General features: G+C 51.9%; 1 protein-coding gene across 2 annotated transcripts in view; it reads right to left on the bottom strand.

Annotated features, from left to right (window-relative positions):
• LOC118769752 (E3 ubiquitin-protein ligase RNF38-like) overlaps positions 1-19,822 on the bottom strand; it is a 38,850-nt gene that overhangs the window by 8,050 nt on the left and 10,978 nt on the right. For both annotated transcript variants that reach the window (XM_036517048.1, XM_036517047.1), the window contains exons 2-4: positions 9,637-9,698; positions 705-898; positions 1-128 (exon numbers count right to left, since the gene is read on the bottom strand). The exon at positions 1-128 is cut by the window's left edge and continues 155 nt beyond it. In XM_036517048.1, the coding sequence (XP_036372941.1) occupies positions 1-128; positions 705-898; positions 9,637-9,698 (384 nt within the window). The remainder of the gene's footprint in view (positions 129-704; positions 899-9,636; positions 9,699-19,822) is intronic.

Below are 19,822 nucleotides of genomic sequence, written 5' to 3' on the forward strand. Positions count from 1 at the left end.
GGGGCGGGTGGTGGGCGTGGTGGGCGTGATGGTAGTTCTCGTCCTGGCCCCCTCCCGGGGAGCCGTGGTGCGGGTGGTGGTGGCGGGCCAGGCGCTCCCGGCGACCCCGCTGCCGCCTCACCGGGGGGCTGAGGGGGAGGGAGAGAAAGAGAGAGAGAGGGAGGGAGGGAGGGAGGGAGGGGGAGAGAGACAAAGAGACAAAGAGAGACAGAGAGAGAGAGAGAGAGAGACAGAGAGAGAGAGAGAGGGACCGTTATAGTCACTGTCACTGTCACGACCGTCCTCACTGCCATCACAAGCACCATTTGCATTCAGCATCATTACTGGAGGCAGAGATGTCTGAAGAGCACAGTGGCTAGAACAAAACCAAGCACCGTGAGGGTGGCAGTGTAGAACAGCGGTAAGCAGAGTTCATAACCGGCAGGTTGCTGGTTCGATTCCCTGTTGGGGCACTGTCGCTGTACCCTTGGACAAGGTACCTAGCCCACGACTGCTTCAGTACATATCCAGCTGTATGAATGGGTAGCATGTACAAATGGTAGCCTATGGAAGTCGCTCTGGATAAATGTCTGCTACATGACAATAAGGTAAGGTAAGGCGAGGTAGGTGCCCTAACATGAGCACTCAGCATGCTACTCCCTCTCAGTACAGTACCCAATGAAACCCTGAGGCTGGACGGCGCCCCCTGTCGGCTCTGGGCTCACCTGCGGCGGCTGCGTGCGGGGGTGTGGCAGCGCTCGGGGGCGTAGTGCGGGTGCGGGTGGGGGTGCGGCCGGCGGCTGGGCGGCAGCTCCCAGGGGCGCATGGGGGGCGAGGGCGTGGAGGGCGGGGCCGAGGCCAGCTCCAGCACCGACTGCTGGGACAGCCGCTGGCGCTTAGGGCTGGGGCTGTCCTCGCTCTGCGGGGAGAGGAGAGGAGAGAGAGAGACAGAGACAGAGAGGAGAGGGAGACGAAGGCAGAGGACGTCAGAGCCGTGTGACGCTCATTAGGACCCTGTTCAGCTCAACACCGCGACACCACCACATCAACCGATTACGATTAAGATTCCCGTTGGGTTTGATCGTTTCAGACGGAGAGCTGCTCATGCACTGGGAGTTTGGATTTTCCATCGACGAAAGCAATGACGCAGTGTCTCCGAATCCTAATAAGCCTGGAATGTTAACCAATATCTGCCTATTCAGTAAACCATTACAGGCTGTGTAACTCCAACATTTATTGGTCTAATTAATAACACACTATCATAAAATAGTTTCTTTTCATTCCTGTGTTCACAAGCTAAAAGCAATTCCAAATCAATTCCAAAAGTAACTTTCAGAGTCCCCATCAGGGGTCAGCGTCTTCTGGTTATACGCAAAGTGACCAGCAGGGGGCGATACGGTCATAGCGGGGTGCCTACTTTCCCGTGATCATGGAATCAATGATGGAATAGTGGAGCTGACCTCTGGAGAATGGAACTGGGGCGCTTCAGAATGGAAGAAAGTAGCTTGCTTGCCTAAGTAATTTAATGCATGGAGACTGCTGTGATGAGATAAATAGGGAGCACTGTTTGTTCACTCACAAGCAGGCAGACACGAACCTGTTCATTCTGAACATTTCAGGCTTCAGAGCAGTAAAGGAAATCATCTGTTGGCTCTTATTTCTTATTTCTGTTCTGTTGAGCTTGCAAGTCTGCGATATCGTCAGTACCGTGCTGTCAATAAAGTAAACTGCCAATATATTCACAGTCAGTACTGTGCAAATTCTGTTCAGGTTAATTACGTTTGAAGCGGTGAACCTGACTTTTATAGCATAAGATAAAGCAGATAATCCATAACATGTGAAATACATTAAGCGAATACGTTTGTGAGCTTTGTGTACATTGCTTCTGTCTCTGTCTCTGTCCCTCTGTCTCTGTCCCTCTGTCTCTGTCCCTCTGTCTCTGTCCCTCTGTCCCTCTGTCCCTCTGTCCCTCTCCCTCTCTGTCTCTCTCCCTCTCTGTCTCTCTCCCTCTCTGTCTCTCTCCCTCTCTGTCTCTCTCCCTCTCTGTCTCTCTCCCTCTCTGTCTCTCTCCCTCTCTGTCTCTCTCCCTCTCTGTCTCTCTCCCTCTCCGGTGTCGGCACGCTTTGCAGGGCCGCGGGTCACTCCAGCTGAGAGGTGAGAGGCAGAGTCAGACAGGCTAACCTACTCCACGCTGCAGGGAGACGCAACCCTCCGCACGCGCGCACATGCGCCCGTGACTCACTCTCTTACTCACCAGCACGCTTACTCATGCGTGCACACGCACTCTTACCTAACCTAAACACAGTCGTACACGCGCACAGACGGCCAGGGCTCGCAAAGACGCGGTCGTCACCGAGTCATAAACGTGCCGTCGCTCGCTCACGGACTTATTCATTCATGTGCTTCCTGGAACATTCAGGGCCTGAGAGCGGTTTCAGACGGCTAGCAGGTTCAGCCTGCAGCGGCTTTACAGACTGCTTAACCAGCAACACATGCATGCGTCTCACACACACACACACACACACACACACACACACACACACACACGCGCACCAAACACACACACACACACACACACACACACACGCACCACACACAACTCTCAGTATCCCAATATAGGCTGGTTATTGTATTCAGCTACTGTTTGCCTCCCTTTGTAACTCATATTTTGTAACTCATATTCAGTATTAAAGCACAAACAGACTGGGTCAGCCTCCAGTCTACAGCCACACATATTAGGGTGAACACACACACACACACACACACACACACACACACACACACAAAACCAGCGACAGCCCACAGGGTTCACAGTACAGCTAAAACATCTCCGTACCTGCACGCCTTCCTGCTAATTCTAAATCACCTTTCAATTAGGGGCAGATTAGAATCGGGGAAAAAAAAAAAAACAGCCCCGTTGATTGGATTTCTAATCCAAACTCTGTCCCTGCCCCCGACCGTGAGATTAAGGCCCGGGGGCAGAGGGGCAGGCAGAGGCCCCCGATGAGGAAGGTCAGGAGAGCTTTGGAACTGACCATGTTCCCACTGACATACCATTAGTACCGAGTTACATGCCATCAATACTGAGAGACACTGAAGCCGCATTCACTACAGAGGTGCTGCCATTAAAACAGCAGGGCGCTGGTTAGCTCGGAGTGAGCTGGGAGCAAGGTGTTAAGAGCACCGTTTAATCCAAAGGATTTCCCCCACTCTGACACCAGGGCTTGAAAGGTTTAAAAAAAAAAATTCAGTGACGTTTTAATCAACTGGAAAACGAACGCTGTGTACGCATGATGCCCAGACAAAAAGAAATATGAACTGAGAGATATGAAGGTCCAGTCGGGCTCCTGCTGTTGATGTCCATATTCACTGCGAACTGTTCAAACTGCTGCAGACACCGTTTCAATCTCCACACGTTTCAAACAATTTGTGGGCGAAACGAATAGCAAGGAGTTATTCGTTATGTTGCTTGCAACAACAAAACAAGATGTAGCCTCCGCTACACAAAGGAGAGAGGCACGTTTTATCTGCTCGCTTGGTGTGTGAGAGCCAGCCTGAGCGGAGGTGGCTGAGTAATGCCGTTTCGCCGTGTGTGAGGGGGGGGGGGCTTGAGAGTCTGCCTCGGGGCACGCCCCCCCCCCCACCACCCCTCCACCCCCCTGTCCTGTCACATCCCAGCCCAGGAATCACACAGTCGCTTTGATAACCAGACCCGACTGCCTGCACCCCCACATCAAATGCACCCAGACAGGCGCGCCCCATTAGCATGAAACATTGATGGGCCTGCCCGTCTGCGTTGGGGGGGGGGGGGGGGGGGGGGCGCAGGGGGGTTTGGACAGAACAAAAGACAACGGGATGGTATGGGGGGATAGGGTACAGTTATAACGTACCCCGCAGGTACGGCCCGAACAATGGGGAGGTTCTGCCCAAAATCGTTAGAGAAGTCGACCCACTCAAGCGGAGGGGGGGTCCCGTGGCCCAAATTCAGAGTGGGGGTGGCCTCCCCTGCATAGGGTTGCTCCAAAATACCCAATTCCACATAGCAAAACCTACATCCAAATAACTCTGAACCATGAGAATGCTGGCTGTAGGCTGGCTGAGGGAAAGCAAAGCTGAGTTCAGGACATGTTTGATGTTAGGGTTGGGTAATGGAGCGGGCCAGCAGGGATGGACGTTACGCTGGATCCCGAGGCCGGCACAGCACACAGAGAGGAAGCCGCTGTCCCGCCTGTCATCTCCCTGCCGTTCCCTGCCCTCTTTCACCCCGCTCACACTCGCGCCTTTCACGGGAAACGGTACGTCAGGATCCAGCAGGCGGGCTTCGGTGTGAAATCAAAAGTAATTAGCGTGCGGCTCTTTCCGGGGTCTTCTGGGACGGCAGGAATAGGTCCTTTCTGCTCGTCTCCTACCACCTTCTCGAAAGATGGCGGGACATGTAAATGACTGCCACTTTCTCCGGCTGCAGTGTTTGATTGCTTCCTTACTGTGGAGCAATGCGCTAAATAACGTCAGGCATGAAAGTACCATCACTGCGTGCTCCTATAAACCCCTGACTGAGCTAGCCTTTTGTCACAGCTCATACCTTGCTTGCTACCTACCTTGTCAAAGCAGGGAAAAATGAAGAAATACAAGGGAAAATACAGAAATAAAGCAGAGAGACCTTTATTTAGCTTGCAATGATTACCTTTTCTTGATTCAATTCTACTTTCAGCCTTCAGATGTTTTCCCCAATGTAGTAGTTTCCCCATATACCTGGAAGCTTATAACTGAGATAGACCAAACAAAAATTTGTTACATGAGACAGAAAAATCAAGACATAGTATGACCTGGCCAGCTATACAAGCTATGTACCTAGTTGTATAGTCAATAAGTGAATGGGATGGCTGGTATGTGACAACCAATCCATTGAAAAAAAGAGAGCAATGAATTTGTACATGATATGCTAACTAATGCTAAACTTCATTTGCTTGTTTTATTTTTTTACTGATTTGGAAACTAGCGTTCTTACTAGCTAGCTGGGGAAAGGGCATTTCTGGAACAACTTTGGAACAAATGTCTGTTCCCGTTTGTTTGTTTAAGATCAAGGCCAGAGAGCAGTTCCACAGTCTGATGAGAAGACTTCAATTACGGGCAGTTTTAGCACTGTAGTTTTCCGGGTTGCTGCAGTTTTAATACGAGCGCGTTATTCTCAGGAATGATAAGAGAACTGCTTCATTCCCCTGTGATTTAAGGACAGTGTGAAATGGAGAATCTCAGCTGGATTGCTGAGCGCCCGTCCCTGTCATCTCACGCCTGATCAAGTGAGAAAGCGGCTTTATGGGAGAGCTCCGAGCCCCCCTGTGATGGCGGTCACTGGCACCCCGGTTTCGGTGACGGGACAGTCGAGCTTCACGAGCCCCACTAGCTGTGCTGTCGGTGACCGAATCGTACGAGCCAAAGAAACGACTTTAGTCTCCAGAACAGAAAACCGGTTAATTCAAACACACGATGGCTCCAGCCCATTTCGAGCCTTATCCTGCCTGTCTCATCTGTGCGCATTGGGCACCTGGGTCGACAACGAGGAGGGCTCCCTAACGAAGCTCAACCTGGAGAGAGGCAAAGGAGAGGATGGGGAACGAGGTGGAGTTAGCAGCGCGCCGGGGGACAAAGCCACTGTAGAGTTCAGCTGCAGGAAACCGAGCCCGTGCATGAGGACTCCGCTGAAGCGCCACGAGTTACAAAACACTGCCAACGCAATTATATTTCCAAATGTAATTACTGTATAATGCCTTCATAAAATTACAGATCATCCATTGATTCATTATAACGAGGAAGTTCTTCTCGGCCCAATATCCCCCCATCACAGTAGGGACGCGGAGTGGTGGAATTTTACTAAATGAATTATTAATGTGTGCAACAATAAGGGCTAGAGTAAATTGCATCTGCATGTTCTAATCCCTGATAGGGGGCCCGGCGGCGTTGCGGGGCTTTCCAGACTGCCGGCGTAAAAATCAACTGTACAGAGCAGACAAGGCCATGCACGGGGCCCACAAAAGACCCCGCCGGGGGGCGTGACGGCGGCCTCTTTCAGCCGCAATTAAACGTGGGTGCGGCCCCGCTACCCATGCCCACCTGGGACAGGGTGCACTCGCAGGGATAAAGTGCCCCTCCCCTGCCCCCCCACAACCCTGCACCCATGGGAACCGCGTCCCGTCATTCTGCACTGAGAGCCCATTAGCGTCCCCAAGACAAAAGCTTTTGTGGAAGGACAGACTCTCCGCCGCAATTTTATATCGTGCTCACAATTCCATGCAAATTGCTTGGAAAGTTTGAATGGAGGAGCGAACCGCATCAACCGCCACCCTGTTTCATATGTTTTACAGCAGACTGAAATCCCAACATCGATCTGCGAGAGAGACTGCGTGAATGGAGCCGAATGTCTTCAGGATTTAAGGAATATTTGGTTTTATTTAGACAAGCATGGAGGAATACACAGCAGCATCTCCTTTAGCTCGGTACTTGCGTGGGCCCTTGTCTCGGAGGAGAGATCTCTTCTCTGTCAGACCCCGTGTCACACAGGAAATGGAAACTCTCCCTTGAGGTGCGCTCCCTTGATGAGCTAATATTGCAATCTACGCGTACACTGTTTGACATAACATACCAGCCAAGACGCTGAAGGAGGTACTGAAAAAGATACCGTCCGTGCTCAGAATTTAACTGGTGCCAGGAGTGGGGGGGGTGGGGGGTTATGGATGGTTTACCACTCAAGCCCTACCCATCCCTGAGAATACCACAGACAATATTACATCCCATAATAGGCCTCCCTTCACGGGGGCGGTGGCTACGGATCCATGCACCAGTAATGTTAGAGTCTCGCCTCATTTCTCGGGAATTCTCTGGATCTGCAAGTATAGGATCAAACGGAGCTGGTTGCGCTAGGCTGTAACAGTATCGGCGAGCTCGAGTGGAAGAGCGCATTCTCGCAGGGGCTGCTTGTTGCTGCATGTTCGGGGCTAAAACGGTACGGCGCGGATTGGTTTCAGCGCGGGGTCTCGCCTCGGGGACCTCCCAGGAGCGCCTCGTCCCGGCCGCCAGCGCGGGTGGCTCCCGTTTCCCTTTCAGAGAGATCCTGCCACACACACCAAAATAAAGAGGAAACCCTGGCCGGCCCCGGAGGATTCATCATATCACTGCTTGCTCGCCCTCTCTCTCTCTCTCACACACACACACTTCTCCCCAGATTCTCATGTCCTCGATTTCAGAAGCTATTTCTCTCTCTCTTGCTCTCTCCCTCTCTCTCTCGCTCTCTCTCTGCCACTTTGTCTCTTCTTTCTTTGCCTCCCTCCCCCCCCCCACACTGCCTAACCCCCACAGCTGGAGGTGAAGTCGATGCTGCCCCCACCCCTTTTCCACATTCCTTCCCTCCCCCTCGGTTGCGGCATCTAGAAGCATGCGCCCTGGCCCCGCCCCCCTCGGCCCAGCTCCGGCCAATTGCGGGGTGAGGGATGCCAAACCCTCCCCCCTTCCCACAATGTAAACAAGGCAGTGTGAGAGCCTGCTGGTCTGGGTGATGTCCTTTTGTCTTAAAGGGGGGGAGAAAAACTAAACACTTAAGGAGCCCGTCCCTGTTCCAGTGGGTAGCAGACCACTTCTACATACCCTTTAAGTGAAGAGGTATCAAAGAAAACAGCCCTTGCGGTAGGGGTAACTGGAAAATGTCCAATTTAAAAGGGAAGCCAATACAAAATGGATTTACACTAGCTGAAAAGAGCAGCATGAACCAGGCCTGAATATTTCCTTATCTGACTGTTCAGCCATTAGATCACTCATCGATCAGTAATCAGATAATATTTTGACAAGCCTCTGATTATTTAATAAAAATCCAGCTTGGTTTTCTCATTAATTTCCATAAGGGAGAGCCAAGGAACTCTATAAAATAACACATTGCTATAATTAATTTTCCTACCTGAAAGTGAGAAAATTCAAATCACAGCACTGAATCATTATTTACACAGAAAGAACGACAGTTTTGTACAGTGCTGGCTCAATTTTTTGAATATCTGAACTTGGGGACCACAGAATATAGCTATACAAACACATATAAATTGAGAGGAGTAAGATCACATTACAAAATATCTTCAAATGATAACTTAAAAAAAAAAAAAAAATAGCGCTCGGGTTTGCACAGAGGAGCAGATAAGCTTTCGGTGCTGTAGCGGATACAGCCCGGCCGGTCTCCACACTGCAGGCTCCCGGTTGAGAAACAAGATTACTGTCAGAGTGATGGATTTACATGCTTCACCACATACACTGCAGACCATCACAGCCTGTGAACAGAAGCGTGTTTTACAGGCCTTGGACTTCGGCAGTCCTCATACCATCTATGACCATACATCACACCATCCAGGAGCATAGATCGCGCCGTACCATCTATGACTGCAGATCATTGACCTAGTTGTCAAGTAACAGATGAGCAATCCATAAAAAAAGAAAATCCAAGGCACAGTTCAATAACCACATACTGACACAGACTCACCTGGACACATCCGTGAGGATTCTTAGTTTAATATAGGCTTGCTTACCAGCTACTAGCTATATTAGTGCAATGCCTGGTGTAAGCAGTAGGTGAAACCAATACAGCAGTAGGAAGCTGTACGTTAAAGTAGCCCGCTAATTAGATCACCGCATCAAGCTAATTGCATTACGACAGCTACAGATATCAGTTGCCTAGCTACGTGTATGCGATATTAATCCTTTGCAACCTCTTTTTTTTTTTTTTTGAAAATGGCCAGGGTTCTTATGTGGTCAACTGCATCTCAACAAGCTCTCCTTACTGAGTATCAGTAGAGTTTAATGCCGAACAGCCTATTCCAAATGTGGTTTTAAGCTTGTCTTGGTTTTTGGGTGCTCTCACAGACACTGCAAATTGCACAGTACATCGATAGGTAAGAACATCAAGACAAATGTTTAGCTCTTGTTTTTTTTCCCCCTCTTTTCAAGCTGTAATGTATTTTCTCCTTCTACTGCAATGTTGCGGAAACACTACCATCTGCAAAAGGCTGCAAATGTCCTCAGATCTCTCCAATCTAGGTGAATTCCTTGTTTTAAAAAAAAAAAGCAACATTTACCCTTTACTTTGCCCATTAATATCACCTCACACAGATGGAGCATTAGTCAAATTCTAAGTTATTTCGGAAAATGTGTCTCCTTATTTGCAGTAATTTGCAGAAATAATCATCATATATCTGCTCATATAACTAAGTGCTTGCTCACATGTAAGCACCTGGCATTCACTGGTTCACATAAACAGAAATAGCTAGGGAAGTAGCTGAGCAAGTAGACTGCTCTATTTACATTGCGGTTTTAGGGATCAGGGTTGGGTATGCATTACCTTTCAATCTATATTTATAAATGTTGATAAAGGCCTGCATTCATTAGCTCACAAAAAGCACACAGCTATCTTATCAGATATCAGCTTCTTAAACCACATACCACTGTAACACTGAACGATTTACCCTACTAGAGTAAAACTGAATGCAGTCCGTCCCATCAAGTGTAGAAAATACGGCTGACAGCTCTTTCCATTGTTATATTTCCTGTAACGTGCACTTTTGCCGCGCTCCCTAAGCACAGCAGGGGGGCGGGGCCTGGTTTCTTTGAGACGCGGGCGGTGCTCACCTTGTCGCTCTCCTCGCCGCAGGCGTGGTCCGGGTGGCAGTGGAAGGCGGCCCCGATCGCTCCTGAAGGGGGGACAGAGAGGGAGGTCACATCACACAGCACTTACACGGGGGGTACTTACACAAGGGCACGACGATTCATCACCACCACAGGCAACGGTACTCCCTGCCTTTCACATGCAGTATGACAAAGTTGGGTTTTTTTTGGTTCGTTTCTTTGTTTTTTTGGGAACTACACATGTGAGCACTCAGCAAATGAAGAAGCACTCAGGGCACAGACGGTTATCGATTCTCCCAAAACGCAGGGAGGAACTTCTGCAGCGAAACAGTGTGGCGAGTGGTATTCTATTATACCCGCTATCGAACAGGTGTGGGCGGACATGGGTTCTGAAAAGTGCATTTTTGACATTTCGACAGCTTTCTCAGACAGTCCTGTTGGACCTCCTCCCTGCCTCTCTCTGTGGAAAGGCCCCCCCTCCCCCTGTTTAAACCCCCCACGGCTCAGAAAGGACGCTGAACACACACACACGGCCTTCACAGAGGCTGAACACTGAGCGGCAATGGTTCCGCGCTGAGCACAGCTGAGGAGGAGGGCGCGAGCCAGCAGACAGTAAATGATCCATGCGGTCACCAACGGCAACCAGAAAGGAACCAATCATCACGTTTATTTTCATCCTTCTGGAACTGCGCTTCCTGTCCCTGTGCTCGACACAAGATCCCGGGCCTGAGAACTGAAAGTCAACATTTTCAGCAGGTGTTTGTTCAGGCTAGTGCAGGCTGTCCGCTCTTTATCACTGAACGTCCTGGAGCTCAGAGAGGAGCGGGTCGTGCCCACAGACAGCGCGTTGCTTCCCCTCTCCTCAGGTCTGCAGGTGCTCACGCTACATCACTCACACACACACACACACACACACACACACACACACACACACACACACACACACACCTCTCACACACACACACACCTCTCACTCACACACACACACACACCTCTCACACACACACACACACACACCTCTCACACACACACACACACAGACACACACACACACACCTCTCTCACACACACACACACACACACACACCTCTCTCACACACACACACGCGCACACCTCTCACACACACACACACACCTCTCTCACACACACACACACACACACACCTCTCACACACACACACACCTCTCACACACCTCTCACTTGGTCTTAGACTCTGACACCCTCACCGGGCTTCTTCAAAGAGCTCTTCCAGAAGGTTCTGGGCTCCGAGCATGTCGCTTCTCTAACCATGAGTGCATGGCTTGGCTGTACCTCTTCAACTCAACAGATCCCGTCACCTTCAAAATGCCACAGCTCTGCGAGTTCTTATGAAAGCTGGGTTTAGCTCCTGTAGACGGGAAACGGACAGCGTGTCCGCATACACCACAAACTATAGACAGCTGCCTGCTGTAACGCAACACAAATGCATCACTATTTAACAGAAGTGAGCAGCACTATAGACCCTTATGCTTACACAACATGACAAGCCTTCTTCTCCAACACTCGCTTATTTTAACTTATCAAATATAGTTTTAGGTGTTCATAAAGCCGTGCGGAATGGGAAATCCCACAGGGAAAATGAACTCTGCGGAGAGAGAAAAACTTTCATAAACCAAAGCTTAGCTTACCGCATCATATCTGTATCGCGATGAATATTATTCGAGCATACAGATAAACACTGTCATTAGGATAACAGAAGCGATACAAAAACACCAAGATGGCAACAATAAAAACACTAACCGGCAATGACAACAATATTGTTTTTGTCCAAATGGAGACGGTAAACACAGTAATCCTGGATTAAGGGGGCTTTTGTTGACGACGCTGACATTGTTGTTGTCGCTCAGCGTTTTATTTGTCTGTTTTTGACGAAGCCCGCCTCTTAAGGCCTTTGTCAGGTAGGAGCTTCACAGAGGCCACCCTCGGAGTCGCCCGAAAACGCTCGTTCAAGGGCACTTTGCTGTGACCTCCCCCGCAGTGATGAAAGTCAAACAAACCGGAGTCTTTCCCCCCCCTCTTTCCCTTATTCTCGGCTGTCAAACAAAACTGGAACAAGAGCTGCCTTTTTTTTTTTTTTTATAATTCCGCGCTGTCTGCTGAGTTTCGAGTGACTGACAACACAAAGACATCGACAGAGTGACAGGAACACAGGAGCGAGCGGGCGGCGGGCCCGGTTTCCGCGGCGGTGGCGGCGGGGAACAAGACGGGTGACTGAGACGCCGCTGCTCGTGTCACCGCCACCGCCGCGCTGGCAGGGACCGAGACGGACGGGACGACGGCGGTAACGAGCGTCCCTGTCAGAGTCTCGCGTTAAACCTGAGCTGGGGGGCCGATACTGCACCTTGTGCCTTGACTAGCTTGTACCTTTGTCTGGCCAAGCCATTGAAACCTGGCCATGCAGCGCTTCTAATATCGTCCACTCCTTATACGGCTACTCGCTTGCGTTGTGCTCTTATTCATTTGGCAGACGGTTTTATCGAAGGCGACTTACACGTGAGGTAATGTAAATGTAAATATTGGCCGGTAAGAGCTGGCCCCTGTGGAGTCTGACCCGGCTACTCTACGTGCTTCAGAGAGGAAAGAGGCGCAATCTAAGCCCAACGCTGCGGGCTACTGAGGGACTGCGCTCGCAGGGCCCCTGCTGCTTCTGTCAGCGTAAGACTCGACGGCGTTTTGCAAAAAGGTGACTGTGCTTCTGCAGTTTAACAAGTGCAGGGGCGTGCGGGTGACAACAGAAACGTGCGAGCGCTCGGGCGTCACCTGACACAGAACAGCGAGCGGGGCGTATGGGACGTGGGTGTTAACGCGCACGTGTGGGTGCGTGTGTGAGCGTGTGTGAGCGTGCAAGCCGGCGCCGATACGTGTGTGTGCATACACACATCTCTAACCTGCTCAACCCGGCGCCCGATTCGCACCCATTTACTCCACAGCCTCGTGAGCAGGCGAGCGTATGTGTGGGGCAACGGTAGCTGTTGCTAATCAGCCCTCCTCTTTCCTCTAGCGCTCAGAGGACAGGGGGACGGTGAGGTGCGGTTTTGGGTGAAACCCCCTTTCTGCACTGAGCTGCACTCTGACCGCACTGTAACTGCTCTCTCAGCAGACCCTCGTTACAGAGCCATGCACAGCTCAGCCTCACACACACACACACACACACACACACACACACACACACACACACACAGCAGCCCAGTGCTGGAGCGATCGGCCCCTCTGTCACACCATAGCACTTTGTGCCTGTACCAGCAACACCGCATACAGGACAGCGTATTACAGCAGGGCACAGACAGACTGACCCGTCAAGCTCACTGCACTGAGCACTAATACAAACACACCATACGGACGCCCAAATGTGCCGCACGCACAGATATGCACAGAAGCACCACGTGACCGGGCCGCCTCGAGAGGAAATGGGAAGAGAGGGAGGGAGCGGGAGGAAGAGAAGGAGAGAGAGGGAGAGAGGAGGGGAGGCAGAGGGGCCCCGGGCTGGGGGCTCGGGGGAGAGAAATCACCTTTTAATGCCTGCGGTGCTGGGAGCAGAAAGGAGCCAGCATCCAGCCTGCGCGGCTGTGAGGAGGGGGGGACAGCAAAGGACGCGCTCTGCTGCGGCACAGCCCTGTCATTACCCCAGCCGCTGCGAGCGTACGTACACACAGACACACATATACACATGCATACACACACAGAGACACATATACACACGTATACACACACAGACACACATACACACACACAGACACATACACACACAGAGACACACATACACACGTATACACACACAGAGACAGAGACAGACACACAGACACACATATACACACAGAGACACATATACACACGTATACACACACAGAGACACACACACAGAGACAGAGACAGACACACATATACACACACAGACACATATACACACAGAGACACCCATACACACACAGAGACACATATACACATGTATACACACACAGAGACAGAGACAGACACACATATACACACACACACATATACACACAGAGACACACAGACACAGAGACACACACAGACACTCGCTTATTTTAAGTTAATACAGTTTTAGGTGTTCATAACGGCGTGCAGAATGGGGAATCCCACTGGGAAAATGAACTCTGCGGAGATAATACAAATACGCACACGCACATAAATACACACACACACACACACACACACACACACACACACACACACACACACACACCACACAGAGCTACAGATGTCCCAGGCCAGAGTGGCAAGGCCACCTGACCAGAACACAACGCTCTCATGAAGGTAAAAACCACAACACTCTCATACTGCGGAGAGCTACACTCGTTTCTGCGCTTACACAAGGTCACAACCATGACCCCGCTCCCGTCAGAGGGAGAGGCCGGGCACAGCTTTCTGTTTAAATGCAGCAAGAATCCTGTCCCTCAAATCAAATCAAACAGGTCACAGGGTTCTGGGAGTTCTTCAGGGGAGCTGGGAGTTGATATCTTTCAATTAGCACTTCATTCCCAGCAGGATAAAAATAATTATTGTTTTAATAATTAGCGTTATTATTTAGCAGCATCTTCCAGAACGAGGGTGTGAGAACTCTACCCAGTGCGAGTGAGACAAAGCAGAGGTCGGGTTGGTAGCAGGCCACTACAGAGGGCTGTGTGTGGAGCGGAGGGAATCCTAATGAGCCGTATCTGAGCCGTCCCCTGCCCTGTGAGGGAGAGCCGCCGCCTGCCTGCCTGCCTGCGAGCTGGAAACAGACGGGGGAGGGTGTCTGGCGCGGGGGGGCGGGGGTTTGCCGTGGGGGGATGGGAGGAAGTGGGGGGCGTGGCCCGGCAGCGGTGGGCGAGAGCGCTGGGGGGGGAGGGTCACGGCTTCCCTTCTCCACCGCTATTGATTCTCCGCGCTGCGCGGTAGTGATTTCTGCCTGTTTCCTCTCAGAGCCGCCCCCCCTCCCCAGAGCACTCCCCCCCCCCCAGCGGATTCTTTTCACCCCTTCCGCCTCCCTCTTTTTCTGACACCCCCCCCCCCCACCCCCCTTCTCCCCAGAGCCCGTCCATCGCCACAGCTCTCCTCTCACATTCTATCGCACTCGGGTCTATCACTTCCATCCCTCCGCGCTCTGTCCATCACACGCCCACCCCCTCTCTCCCAAACACACTGGACCCAAGGGAACGATGGAGAGGGGATGCAGACGGCACAGAGAGATCGGGCGGACCGCTGGCCGTGACACCGCAGGCGTAGCTCTTAATGCCAGCGTTAGCCAGCGTGGCCACCGGCCTTGATGCTGACTGGGTACTGCGGGTACTAAGGGACCCAGGAGACCCCAGGGATAGAGCAACACAAATACCCCTTCCTCAACCTTCAGCTTTGCGTTTTCCATTTCGGAGATAAGTTTTAATGTGATGAGCTCATTGGATTTTGAAATAAAGGCGTGGCGTGTGCTGTTGACCCAGCGTGTAAAGGGAACAGAGGGAGGATTCAGCTGGCAGGAGGATGGGGAATTTCCATTCATCTGGCTGAGAGGGGCAGCCACCCTCCCTGCCCTGCATGGGATCCTTCATGAAAGGCGTGTGGGGAGAGTGGCATCGCACGGCCCAGTGAACACACCGCTGTGCAGTCACACTGGACGGGGAACTACCCATGGAAACCTTCCTGTATGTTCCAAGCATTTACAAATCCACTCTGTGAGGGCCACGAGGTGTGTGTTCTTGGTATGGCCAAATAAATGAATACTTTCCCTGGGGGTTGGTTTTGCAAATACTTATTACAATTTTCCAGAAAATGAGAAATTTATATGAAGTTTAAACTGGATGTACACACTATCCTACAAATGTAAGGCTTCCTACGGACAATATGTCAAACAGCAGCTCTAGCAACTCTCAATGGAGTCATTGTTGGATGAACTTAGGGCTAATGTTAGCTAGCTGTTTGCTAGCTACTTAAATATGTAAAGCAAGGAGGAAAGACCAAATTTAAAATATTAATGATCACATGAATTAAAATTTGCAGTGTTCAATAGCCCTGCCAATATTCATGACATTCATAGACTAGCTAGCTAGCAAATCCTAGCTAGGTTGCAAGCCACTGAAATAATGTAGATCAAGTGTCCACAAGGCAGAGACCTTGTTGTGCCCTACCACTTTACTATAGCACTCCTGCACTGAGGCTGCTACTATGAGAACAGCAAGCTTTCTCTGTATACTACTGCATAAGCAAAGACGCTGGCACTGTAACGATAGCTTCCTGTTTCAGTATGGTATAATGTTGTATGGTATGGTATTGCTGTGGGGAGTAGAGAGGCTGCTACTACAACAGCAGCATTCTATATACTGTACTACAGTACTCCAAACAGGGAGACCGGTACTATGACAATAGCATGCTATGCCTGTATACTACGTTACAACAGGTCCCTCGAGGAAAGGTTTGGATGCAAACCAGAGAGAGACATGAAAGCTCAACGTCTCAGGAACAAGGATGATCCTGATCGGAGTACCCTCGCGCAATGATCGGCTGTGCAGTTTCTACTCGTGCCGCTTCTGCCAGGCCTCAATGGTCCTGCCTTTCTCTTCGCTGCCTGTTTCGTATGGGAGCACTGGAAGCAGACTCTGTGCTGGAAGTACTTCAGTTGGACCTAAGCAGCCGGGAGTTCTGCTCACAGTTATAATGCAATTTAAACTGGAATATCTCGTGTAATTCAATTATTTGATTGATTCCTTGTCCTCAATTCATTGTCCTTCATGAAAGCTATTAGCTGATCATTTTCAACAGGGCTGTGTTCAACAGGGCTTTTATATTTATATGTATACATGTATACACACACACACACACACACACACACACAACCTGCATTTTTGTATATGTACATATATGCAGCTCATATATTCCTTCGTAAAGAGTCTCTCTCTCCCTGATTAAGTAGTTCTAATAAACACATTTCAGTCATAAAGGCTATATATATATATATATATAGTACTCACTGCACAGACAGATATATTGCCCGCCTTTAATTGTAAAGTTATGTTAATGCCCGCGTGACTTACAGAAAGGCATCGGCTAAATAAAGAGACCGAAGTGTGGTTTTTGGGTTACTGCGGGAGCTGGGGAGGAGAGAGAGGCGCCAGAAAGAGGGAGAGACCAGAAAGGGGAAAGGAGGGAAGGAGAGAAGAGGAGTTAAATTAGGAAGAATAAACAGAGGAGAGCGAGAGCATCAGAGAGGCAAGGTTCCTCGCGGTGTGCTAAATTTACACCACCCGGCGGCCGGGTCTGGGCCGGGCCGGGCCGGGCGAAGGCTCGAGCGCTGGGATGCGCTGTGATCTTCACGGAGAGGCAGGAAGAGGGAGGGGAAGGAGAGGAAGTCCTCCGCGCAGCGCCCAGTCATCCTGCCTTAATTGCTATTGTGCGAGTGACAGGAGAGCCTGACTGCGGGTCATTAATCTGCGCGCGCCCCGGCCGGCCCTTCCTGCTTAAGCATCTGCATATGTGAGGTCCCCGAGCGGCCACCCCCTTCCCCCCGCCCCCCAGCGGGGCGACACTCTCCCCTCTCGGCTCACAGAGCCCCCGGTCACCCCTTTGCGGGCCTGCGGACGCTCTGAGCACCGCTCACACGCAGGCGAGGAAACGCGGCCGTGTCACACATATGAGACACTGAAACCTGATTCAGCCAGGAGCACAGTTCCGACAGATGAAACCGACCCGCTACACAGGAGGCACAGAGGCGGACGTGCATTCTTTCAGTTCTGTAGTGCTCATTTAGATTTGCTAAGCAGATGCCCTTAGCCACAGCAGCTTACATACTGCCCATATCGCACACCTTGCTCAATGCACAAAGCAGCGCCCCATCTAGGATTCAAACTTGCAACCCTCTGGATGAAAGATCAGTTCTCTTTTTTACTATTGTTTCTCTCTACTCTAGGAGCAAAGTTCGGGTTTCCTGCACCTCTCTATATAAGGAGCCAAATTCAGCCTTCTTCTCTATACATACAGAGCCAAGTTTGCAGTAAACTCAAACACTTATCACCCCAACGCTTGCTTTCAGTTCGGCCGTACGAAAGCGTATAGGTGAGTGCCAGACTATACTTCAGAGTGCTAAATGGTCTCCACAGATGTTACTTTGTGCCCCGCTCCTTTCTGAAGTGGCGCTGGGAACTGTGACCTGGATTCTCCGGCGCACCGAATAAAGAGGTGTTTATCTCATTCTAGGGCATGTGAGCTCCATTCACCACACAGCACTCATGGGGAACACATGGGGAAACGCACACAAACAGCACCCCAGCGCCCTGCCAAGTGCCTTTGCATAACTGTTACAGGAGAAGAGGGAGAGGGACAAAGAGCAGAAAGAGGAGAGGAGAGAGGGGGGGAGAGAGAGAGAGAGAGAGAGAGAGAGAAGAGGGGGAAATAAATAGGGTCGCTGACTACATATGCTTCTGGTACCAAAAACAACAATGAGCGAGCGAAGGCCGGAAGGAGCGTGCTGGAACGCTTCAGCGGGGAGAGGCAGCCACCAGCGGCCCGGTCCAGCTCGTCTCTCACCGCGCGAGCGCACCAACACCGCCGCCGCCGGGAGGCGCCAAGAACCGCCGCGGCCCCTCTCTCTCTCTCTCTCTCTCTCTCTCTCCCCCTCCCACTCTCGCCGCTCCAGCACATCAACGCCGCCGCCGAGAGATGCCAAGAACCGTCGCGGCCCCTCTCTCCCTCTCCCTCCCACTCCCTTTCCTCCTCTCTCTCTCCCTCTCGCTCTCTCTCTCTCCTTTTCGTCCTCTTCCAGCTGCCCCCCCCCCTCTCCCCGAGCCCGTCACTCTCTCCGCCTCTGGGCGAACACGTTTTTGTTTTGTTTGCAGAGTCTCACGCTGCAGTCCTCCCCCTCTCTCCCCTCCTCTCTCGCTCGCTCTCCGAGCCCCTGCGTCTCCCTCCGCGCAGGCAGCAGTGCGCTGCGAGTGTCACAGGGCTCAGAGCGATGAACTACAGTCCCGCAGACCTCTGCAGCACAATCACCGCGCGAGCCTGTGCCGCGGGTCCCACGGGGCTTCCGCTGGCAACCATTTCTGGAGTAACGCGGGCTCCATTTCGGCTCGACGGAGAGCCTGACTGCCCCGGGGTAATGGAGTCCGGTGGAAGGTCTGGGCCTCGTGAAATCCAGGTTCTCCGTATGCAGTTCAGCGGGCTCCATTTTGGCTCTCGGGAGGTTCTGACTGCCCCGAGTTAAGAGTGTATGGAGAAGGGTCTAGGCCCGCTGAAATCCCGGCTTTCCGTCTTTGAGAAGCCTCGCTCCTCCGCCGCACTTGGCTCCAGCCTCCTCCAGGAGCCTTTTGTCAGTTCTGAACAGAAGCATTTTCCGAGCTGAATCACACGTCCCCGGGACGGACGTGCCGGGGTTTTGTGCCCCCCCCCCCCACCCCGCTCGTTTGCGACCGCGTGCAGATGGAAGGCAGCCACAGAGCTACAGCGTGCAAGCTGGAGTCCGGAGAGGAGCGGGCAGAAAGGAGAGCGGCGCACTTTTATCATTCAAATCGAGGAGCGTGCGCCGTGTCCGACTGTCCCCCCTTTTTAAAGGACTCCTCCAAAACAAAGGCCGCGAGAACAAGAGCCCGGTACAGCATTTCTCCTCCACTCGAGCGCGCTGATAAACCAGGGGGGCCCCTCCGCGCGCTCCCCGGGGGCTCCGCGGGGCCCGTCCTCCATTCAGGGGCCGGGGGCCCGGCCGGCGGGGGGCTTCAGGCTGGGCTCTGCTCTTTCGGAGCCCGCTCCACTCCGCCCCGCGTGTCCTCGAGGGCCCTTCTGCTCCCAGCTGGAGCGGGCACCGTGCGGCGGGCGGGGCGCGGGTGCGCATTGTTCCCCCGACCGCTCTAATTGGGCACCGGCCCTTTTAACCCCCCCCCCACCCCCACCCCACCCCCACCCCTCGGCCCCGGACGCAGCCACCATAATGCCCGCACCGCGGTCATTAGCCATTAGCCGCGTGCATCAAAATAAATTTTTTCCTGAAGTCCTCGGAGGAGATGGACGAGAAACAAAAGAGGTGGATGAATAGGGAAAAGCCGTGCAATTCCCCCCCCCCCGCACCCCGGCAGGTTCCCCCCCGACTTTCTGCAACGCATTATCAAGCGAACACAGACCTCGGCACGCTATCAAACAGGCAGCCTTTTTTTTTTTTTTTTAACATTCAGG

This window comes from Megalops cyprinoides, chromosome 22 (genome assembly GCF_013368585.1).
Source record: "Megalops cyprinoides isolate fMegCyp1 chromosome 22, fMegCyp1.pri, whole genome shotgun sequence".
NCBI classification, from domain to species: Eukaryota; Metazoa; Chordata; class Actinopteri; order Elopiformes; family Megalopidae; genus Megalops; species Megalops cyprinoides.